Source organism: Limulus polyphemus, unplaced genomic scaffold (assembly GCF_000517525.1).
Source record: "Limulus polyphemus unplaced genomic scaffold, Limulus_polyphemus-2.1.2 Scaffold2250, whole genome shotgun sequence".
NCBI lineage: Eukaryota > Metazoa > Arthropoda > Merostomata > Xiphosura > Limulidae > Limulus > Limulus polyphemus.
Window position 1 is genome coordinate 6,536 of NW_013667860.1, and position 10,023 is coordinate 16,558.

At 33.8% G+C, this 10,023-nt stretch overlaps 1 protein-coding gene across 1 annotated transcript in view; it reads left to right on the top strand.

The window, feature by feature from the left end:
• LOC106466411 (elongation factor 1-gamma-like) overlaps positions 1-10,023 on the top strand; it is a 20,493-nt gene that overhangs the window by 3,107 nt on the left and 7,363 nt on the right. The window contains exons 4-7 of the mRNA XM_013926699.2: positions 1,783-1,925; positions 2,569-2,712; positions 3,050-3,179; positions 7,342-7,546. Coding sequence (XP_013782153.1) covers positions 1,783-1,925; positions 2,569-2,712; positions 3,050-3,179; positions 7,342-7,546 — 622 coding nt within the window. The remainder of the gene's footprint in view (positions 1-1,782; positions 1,926-2,568; positions 2,713-3,049; positions 3,180-7,341; positions 7,547-10,023) is intronic.

The following is a 10,023-nucleotide window of genomic DNA, read 5'->3' on the forward strand; positions in this document are numbered from 1 at the left end:
TAGCTCACTATAGTAAGCGTACAAGTTGTGAGAGACTATAGCTCACTATAGTAAGCGTACAAGTTGTGAGACTATAGCTCACTATAGTAAGCGTACAAGTTGTGAGAGACTATAGCTCACTATAGTAAGCGTACAAGTTGAGAGACTATAGCTCACTATAGTAAGCGTACAAGTTGAGAGACTATAGCTCACTATAGTAAGCGTACAAGTTGAGAGACTATAGCTCACTATAGTAAGTGTACAAGCTGTGAGTGACTATAGCTCACTATAGTAAGCGTACAAGTTGTGAGTGACTTGCAAGTGCAGATTGTTCTGTTTCCAAACGATTGATTGATGTGGGTTTAAAATCCTCGAATTAGTTCCTGGTAGTTTTTAAGGTTTTTGAAACATATTTACCAGATATTATCATAGAAAGGATTACCAAACTGGTACTGAGAAGGTGGAATTGTTAACAGGACATGCTTTTATAAAATAATAAAGTGGTTACTTTTTTGTACAGAAGTGATAAATTGTGATAATACAACATTATCAAATATTTTGTTGAAACTTTAGAAGCTCCCTTTAGATATTGAGATCTGTATAACACTAAAAATACTGTTAAAATAATTATAAGAAGTAGTTACAACAAAATTTAAAAAAATTGTGTACTAATATTGAATAATAAAACAGCTTGAAGATGTGATTCTCGGTGTAAAATATTGGTATTGAGTGCTTACTTTCTGTTATCTATATACTACTAAAACTCTGAGATTGTTTGTTTGCTTGTCTGTCTGTAATTAAATACAGCAAAAACGGCGCACAATGGCATCATATTTGTAAGAGTACAGTACCCCTGAAGTGAGAATAGAAACAGAATAAAACAAGTTTCGTTAAAATCGGGACACAGGTTACCGAGTTAGCGCCGTTTTTTGGGTTACTTTTATGAAAATTTCTAGCATGAGTAATTTTACATCACAATAGCGTCATATTTGTAAGAATACAGTACCCCTGAAATGAGAACAGAAATGGAATAAAACAGGTTTCATTAAAATCAGGCCATGGGTTACCAAGTTAGTGCCATTTTTAGGGTAACTTATGAAAATTTCTAGCATGAGTAATTTTACATCACACTACCGTTTGCACTCTTTACGAAACTTCTTACATCACTTTTTTGAAAAATGAAATGGTATTTCCTTTTACTCCCGATCAACAATCAAATATCTTTTCTTGAATTATGAATAACATGAATGGATTGAAATATTTAAATAAATTATCTCAAAATAAATCTTCATTTCAGTGCAATATTGAAATTAGCTTGAATTCTTCATAACCTCTGAATAATGGGTGACCCAACGGGTCACAGTGGTCTAGCTAATTACTAATATTGAATGATAAAACAGCTTGAAGATGTGATTCACAGTGTAAAATATTGATATTGATTGCTTACTTTCTCACATTAACTAGGGAGGCACTCGGTAGAGAGCATACCTCTGCCACACAGCATTGATCATGTTTGTCATTCAAAAAATACAGAAATGTCCTTATTTCTATCATTATCAATGGATGTGGACCATTTTTGTCAGGACAATGAGGAATAACATTCTACATATGTCCAAGTTTTATCACAATCCAATGATTTTTACTTGAGGTATAGAACCAAAATAGTGTGAAAATGTGAGAGCATAACCTCTGTCCACTTTCGTTGGCAGATGATATTAGGATGTTTCTGTGGTAGATTTGCAATAAATGTTTTGAAATGTGACTTGCTAATTATCTAATAAAATTCTGATGTTCTTTATTTAGTTGGTAATGATCAGCTAAGGGGCGAAACTGCTTTGGACCAAGCTCTTGTTATCCAGTGGATAAGCTTTGCTGACCATGAAATCCTGCCAAGTGCCTGTACTTGGGTATTTCCATGTCTGGGTATCATGCAGTACAACAAACAGGTGTGTTTTGATATAACTAAAGCAACAGCATCACCAATGATATTGATGAGGTTCAAATTTTTGAGTTTGTACTTTGATTTATTTTTGGTTAAGGATTGGAGCTAACATTACGTGTGTACAGCAGACTGCGATGCTGTTTTGAGTAAGGGTGTATTCCAGGGTGCTAGTCATCTTGGGCAAGCATTAAAGTTGAGCCCTGATTTTGAATGCCCGGTTTCATAAGTAGATCAACTATTGCTATGAGGTCATAAAAAGGTATAGGTGAGATGCTGACTGGTAAAATCACATCAGAAACAAAATGTTAAGAATTATATTTTAAAACGATGATAGTTTCTTAGCAGATATAAACTTTTGCTTTGGGATATGCAAAATAAGTATTAAAAAATAACATCAATCTTAGTTTATGGGTAAATCTTTGAGTCGTGTGGCAGTTTAAGTTTGAACATTTTTCTAAGTTGGAAGTGCTTTTGGTAGAACATTTTAGTATTTACAGCTTTGGCATTCATTGCCAGTAGTTGCATAGGGTTAACACTAAAGAAACTTTGTTAATCTTTTATTCTTAGATATCTCTGTATTACCTTGCGCTTGTGAAATCTCATTGTTTGGTTATGTTTGACTAATTTCATTCTTTTTACTTTGTTAGGCTACCGACCGTGCCAAGGAAGATATAACAAATGCACTAAATGTGCTGAATAATCACCTCCTTACAAGAACTTACCTTGTTGGAGAACGAATCACTCAAGCTGATATTTCAGTTTGCTGTAATCTTTTCTTTCTTTATGAACATGTAAGTTTTATAATAAATTATGTAATTTATTGAACTAGTTCATACCATAACAGTTGTTGTTCATGAAATTAGCGACATAATTAGTGTCTCAACCACAACTATACGTGTCACATCCCGCCTCATTGGCACAGGCAGATGTAGTGTGGTTGATGTATTATTACATCCTTCTTGTTTTCACTTGTATGTTCTTAAAAATCATATTTAAGATAATTGAAAGAGGTCTTTGTGGACAAATCGTTGTTTAAAAATCTCTTAAGGAGTTTCCTAGAAAAGTTTCTCCTGAAGCAATAGTCAAACTGTGGTAGTTGTTTTTAAACTTTAATATCTTGTATCTTAGGTTCTTGATCCAGCTTTCCGCAAGTCCTTTGAGAATGTCAACAGATGGTTTACTACTTTGGTGAATCAACCCCAGTTCAAAAAGGTCATTGGAGATTTTAAACTATGTGAAAAGATGGCTCAGTTCGATGGTAACTATTATCTAGTGAGGAAGAAGTGTTATAATGCATTATAGACCGTAGTATGTAGAACTGTATAGTGATTAAGGAAAATTGTGCTGTATTATTGGCTGAAGCTGTGTTAGCACTAAGGTCAAAAAAGTTGCTTGTATTATATTGAATTAACCACAAGTGTACATCAGTAGCCACAAAGATCATTTTGTTGTATGGTTATATTTACAGCAGTAGTAATAAGTTGTGTTTATGCTACATATGCATGTATGGAGAGTGAAGTTGCTAGAGGAGGGATACTATCAAACGTGTGGCAATTTTGATACTTGCTGACCTTTTACCATGCTTGTTGAAGTACCTTTAGGAATCTTTTTAGTGTAACAGGCTGTACACGTAGTCTATGGCTGTAAATTCCGTAACCTTTAGTGTAACAGGCTGTACACAGTCTTTGGCTGTAAGTTCCGTAACCCAACCTTCAATAGTTTAATAATGCCATGACCTAAGAAATGATCGTTGTTATTATTACAGCAGTACCTGATTGCAACTGAGACTCAAAAATAGAATCCAAAAGTACATGATTGCATAAGGCATACATCAGAGTAGCTAAGTTATATACATAATGTTGTGGTCTGAAAATGCCTAACTTATGGATGATTTTTTTATCCTCTTGCACTTTGGCAAATCATTGTATGGTGTCAGGTATATAATGTTAACTTTGACTTAATAAAAAATAATTACTATATAAAAGCAAAAAGCCATCCATCTGTCATTGCGGTGCTGTTTGACACACAACTTGCATGAAACAATGATGCCTTCTGCCACAACAAACAAGTTTGTCTTTTTTAAATTCTTCCAGAGATGTATATATAATGGATGATACACTACTTTGGCTTTTTGTCCATAGACAGAATATGATCTTACCATTGACTTGATGATGGCCTTAAGTTACAAACCTCGTGAGTTCTTGTCCTAGCATTGACTGACTTGATGATGGCCTTGTAACAAGCCTCAGGAATTCTTGTAAATAGTAAATTAACTGCCAAGAAAATTACATTAGTAAAATAAACATAGAAGAAAACTCATTCACCTGCTTTATTACCATTCTGTGGCATACAAGTAATACAAAAACTTTACAAGACAAAGTCTTGCTTGGCCTTAAGGCATCTAGGTACGTCATAAAAAAAGTTTTGCATTTTTTTTTCAATCTAATGTTAAAAAAAGAGGAAGAAACCTTTGCTGCAAATAAATAATTTCAGTTCTTGACACTACCAACTTCACTGTCCTCAAACTATATAAACTAAACCTCATGTGAACAGGAAAGGTTTGCAGCTTGGTTTTGTTCACTGATAAGTTGTATCTGAACAAGCAGGAAACTTAATGATTTTCACTATCTTGGTAATAACACATGCCTGCGATGGTTTTATTGTCTTAATTTTTACATGTTCTACAGTAATTCATGTGCACTGAATCCATCATGTACAGATGTTTCACAAAATGTCGTATGTACTTTTACATAAGTGAATAATTTTCATGAAATTGGGTCACATTTCATGGTTAAAATATTGACAACTACTTGCTATAGATTTCTCTAGACCAATCATGACGTAAGAGTCTTATCGTTCATTCTAGAACCCATGAGAAACACACTGCTAGTATATAAATGGTGAACGGGCTGCAAGACGTGTCATTTCTGGATAGTATTTGTTTGTGCGTGAACTTTGACATTATTTTCTTTTCAATATTATTTATTTGTCACTATGATAACAAGAGGTTGTGTAAGTGACCCAAACATATTCTATTATATTTGTGGTAAGTATGCTGTAAAGAAACCAAGGCAAAACATTATGGAATTCATCAAAAATGCATAATATGCAAATTTTGGAATAAAACTTTGGGACCAAGACAAATCATGGGCTCTGCACAGAGTTTGCACTGTTTGTGTCAAAGAGCTAAGACAGTGGACTAAAGGTAAGAAAGTCTTTGTCTTTTGGAATGCCAGTGGTCTGGCATGAGCATAAAAACCATGGAAATGACTGCTATTTTTGCTTAAGTAATATGCAAAGCTACAATGCTCGAAATAAAATGGAAATTTATTATTAAGACCTGTTGCTCATGGACCTGATGTACCTGTACCTACTCCACTGGTGACTCTTGATACAGTTTCATCTGATGTCAGTAGAAATAATAATAGGGATTGTTTCAACCTGAAATATTTAGTGAACCACAACTTTTAACACAAGGTGAACTAAATTATTTGGTGTGAGATTTGGGCCTTCCAATGGAATCTTCAGAGATTTTGGGGTCCAGGCTTCAAGCTAAGAACTACGTTCTCCAGGGATATCATTTTACTGGTATAGAAATTGTGAAAAAGTGTTTATACCTTACTTTTTGCAAGAAAGTTCACAGGTTTATTGCAACAGTATTGCTGGATTAATACCAATGCTAGAAGCTGCAGTCTATGAACCAAGTGAGTGGTGATTGTTTATTGATTCCTCCAAAAAAAAAAAGTCTAAAATGTGTTCTACTTTACAATAGTAAGATATGTATTTGTTCCTATTGGTTATTTGGTTCACTTAAGGAAACATACGAAAATCTTGAACTTCTTAATAAGGTCAAATACAAAGAACGTGGTTGGCTACTTTGTGGAGACTTAGTCCTTTGTATGTTGTTGGGTCAGCAATCTGGTTATACAAAGTTTCCATGTTGTTTTGTGTGAATGGGACAGCAGAGCATGAAATCAGTACTGGATAAAGAAGGAAAGGCCATGTAGAGTCTGCCTGATACCAGGATCGAAAAAAATTGAATGTGAACATTTGGTCAATACAAAGAAAGTCCTATTACCTCCACTTCACATAGAACTGGGCTTGATGAAGCAGTCTGTAAAGATCTTGGACAAAGATGGTGATTGTTTCAAGTATTTGTGGGTAATTCCCAGCTCTATCAGAAGCAAAACTTGAAGGGATTTTTGTTGGGCCTCAGGTTAGGAAATTGACTTCAGATGGACAGTTCAAAATGACAGTGAGGAAAGTTGAAAAAGAAGCCTAAGATTACCTTTAAAAAAGGTTATTGCAAATTTTTAGGGAACCTCAAGAACCCTCATTATGAAAATATTGTCAATAACATGCTTGATAAATTCAAAGAGCTGGGTTGTAATATGAGCTTAAAGGTTCATTTCTAACACTCACATATTGACTGTTTCTCTGAAAATCTGTCAGTGAAGAACAAGAGAAAAGGTTTCATCACGACATCAGGAAAATGGAGAGGAGGTATCGAAGAAGTTGGAACATCAGCATAATAGCTGATCACTGCAGGTCACTGAAACGAGATGCTCCAGATGCATCCTCATTCATCCCAATTTTTTTATGAAATCTATGTCTCTCTGTCTCAAAACTACATGTTGTCGTCTTTCTTTTATGAATTGCATGTTTGTTTGACATCAGTGTTCTTCCCTTTGTTTGTATTTTTGGTAACAAACATAATAAAAAAACTTTAATTTTGTGGAAAATAATTGATTTACGTAAGTTTTTTTTTTCCCTTCTGATTTGTAAAAAATCCTCACGTGATAGAAAAAAAATTAATATTATATTTGAAATGTGCTTAACTGGATTATAGAAAATTTGTTATTAAAATCAAAACAACTTTTTTAAAGTCTCAGCATTTCAGATATAATTTTATTTTGAATGTATTTTGAGGGGATGGAGAAGTTATTTTTACAAAATTCTTGTCATTCTTCCCCCTGTTATAACCCAAGTTATCTGGTAAGAAAGGATTATTCCAAAAGGTCAAATGGGAAATTCATTGCAACACAATCCGTGCTAGTTGTTAACAAAATACAGATTACAATGAGGCAATCATAAGTGAAAAACAAAAACAGACAAATTAAATTTAGTGATAATTCAGTGTAATACTGTATATTTTCATTGGCACTGTAGCAAAAAAAACTTTTCTACTCACAAATTCGTGACATTAACTGCAATTGGTGACGTAGATGAAATTGACTAGTGTCCTGGTCAAAAGATTGGTGGTATGTTACTATTGATCTTTCTGTCAAAGTTGTATCCAAGTTAGTGAAGTAGATGAAATTGACTAGTGTCCTGGTCAAAAGACTGGTGGATATGTTACTATTTATCTTTCTGTCAAAGTTGTATCCAAATTAGTTTTAAGTGACTTTCATTTCATGCAGCAAAGAAATTTTCCGAGTTCATGGGTAAAGAAAGTAAAGGTGGAAAGAAAGAGAGCAAGCCACCCAAAGAAGGCAAGTCACTGAAGGAAGGCAAAAAAGAAAAAGAACCCCAAAAGAAAGAAGAAGTAGAAGAATTAGATGAAACTGAAAAAGCCCTGGCAGAAGAACATAAGAAAAAAGATCCTTTTGATGATTTTCCAAAAGGGTGAGTTCAGATTCTTAGAGAGAGGTCATCTGTGTGTTAGCTGCTTGAATGTAAGGTAGCACAATGTCCATAGACTGCAAAGCTTCCAGTTGAAGGAACAAAACTTGATTGGAACATGTACGTACTTGGAGGTTTGTGTAATTGCCAAACTCTTGAGGGTGAACCTTCAAGCTCTTTACTTGCTGCTGATTTATGGGTATTTCATGTTAAGTAAAACAAGATTTAGTTAGTATTAAATTTATTTATAAAGAAAGTACTTTTATAAAGAGTTAAGAGACAGTAGTACCAACCAAGATGATATTGTACTATTATAGTGTTGTATTAAATATACCGTGTGTCTGTATATGCTAAACTAGATGTACTTCTACAGGTTCCCTTCAGAGGTATATATAATCCAAATTAAGAGCAACAAATTTTTATTTGTTCCTTTTGAAGTTCATATGTCATGCTGTGTTGTAGCGTATAGTGTGCTTAATACTTCTTATAATTCATGGCAAACTCGTGTTTTACTTACTTCATGACAGTATAAACTGCAATGTTAAGCCTACCTTATGTGACATCATTGTAGTGTCTACTGAATGGACAACACTTTATAGTGGTTCAAGTGATTACAACAACTGACCTTTCCCCCCCCCCTCCTCCCTCTCTCTCCAGGAAGCCTTCATCCCCCTTTTGGGGAAATTAATATAAAATACTATAAATTTAAATCTCACCTCAAAAGGGGAGAAGATAAAGTTTGAGAAATATTATATTCACCAAGGAGAAACTGTTATTAATAGTTGGTGTTTTTCTGTAAGTACATCTGCAACTCTGCATGGACGTAAAGATTTTCTAAATATAGAACGTAGTTCCAGGGATTATGATAAACTACATGTAAAAGATACAACTGGTATTTGACTTGATCTTGGATTGGTTACTACTAAAATTCCTTACAATGAAACTACTTGTGACTTGTTTTTAAGAAGTAATTAATTGCTGAATCTTGATCAGTCCCTTCCTTTCTTGTTACTGAAATTTTACATTGTGCTATTGGTTTTATGTGAATGTTTGACCCAAGCAGCATCAGGCAACTTTAATATAATACTTCGTATTTAAGATCCTTGTAGCACATTGACTCTTTCGACACGGGTTCAGTCCCTGGAACCGACCTCGTAACCCTTTTGTGCTTGTTATAGTTTTCATGCTATAACTTTTAATATTTTAAGTTTATCTTTACAAAATTTTGTACACTTATAGTAAACATTAGAAGCCTTTTGCACACAAAAAATCAGATTTTTTAATGAAGTATTTTTACTTGTATTTGTTCGTGAAAATATTGATTCTTTTTTTTGTTAGTGCAAAGTGAATTTCATTTGCACAACCTCTGAAACCTCCTAAATACATATACCTTTTTTTTCAATAAAATGTTATATTTTGCCTGTTATTACATTTATTATTTGATTCTTCAGCCTGTAGACAACTCATTGAAGTAGAATGAAAAGAAAAATTGGAAAATCAGAAATGTAATGACCAGCTGTTTCCTTTTTCTTCATTATTGATAATGAAATTTCAAAGTTCTTCCCATGACAGTGTCAACTGCTAAACATATCCCATATATTTTCTGTTTATTTTACTGTCACCGACAAATTACAGACCTGCTGACTAAAAAGCAATAATTCACCGCCCATGTTATAAGACAGTGTTAATGTACAACTGTAATACGAAACTCTCGAGTGCAAAAATGCACACGTATTCAGTGATGTGACATTCCTCTCGCTCCTAGAACACAATATGGGATATAGCAGTTTATAGTTCCTACAATACTTTCAACAGGAATTTCCTGGGGTAATAAAATTGAAATTAGAATGTGTAAAAACATTTATTATATGGTTCAGAGTTGGGCTGATTCAATAAACATTGTCGGTTCTGTGCTAGGCTTATCGAATTACATATCAGGTGTTTCAGTACTATGGTCACTCATTTGACGTGTGTGGAATTTTGCAGCATAAGTATATGAAGGTGTTATTTGAGCACATTCTTATAAATGATACTACCCTTTCACCACACTTAGAAAGTAAATGAGAAATACACTAACAAACAAATATTTCGAGTACATAACCGTGTTACAAAATGTTGCGATCGTGCATCAAACTTGTAAGCCTCATTTATTCTTCTGGGTGGAGGGGGTAGATATACTAATTTTTTTTTAGGTTTCAAATATGTATTTTTGAAGACCAAATGTTATCAAATTACTGTATTAGTACACTCAAAATCCCTGTAATTTAGTCGGGTCTCTAAATAAACTGTATGTTTGTTATAAAAAAAATCCCATTCCTGTTCAGAGAAACAACTAAATCATCACACTTCAACGGTTTTGGCAAAATTATTTTCTCCTTCAAGCTATTTATAAACAACTGTCGGAGTTAGGTAGGGATGAAAAATGTTCTTTCTATTGGTTATAAGCAGTAGCTAATTAGTAGTAGTAGGTGGGACTAGAC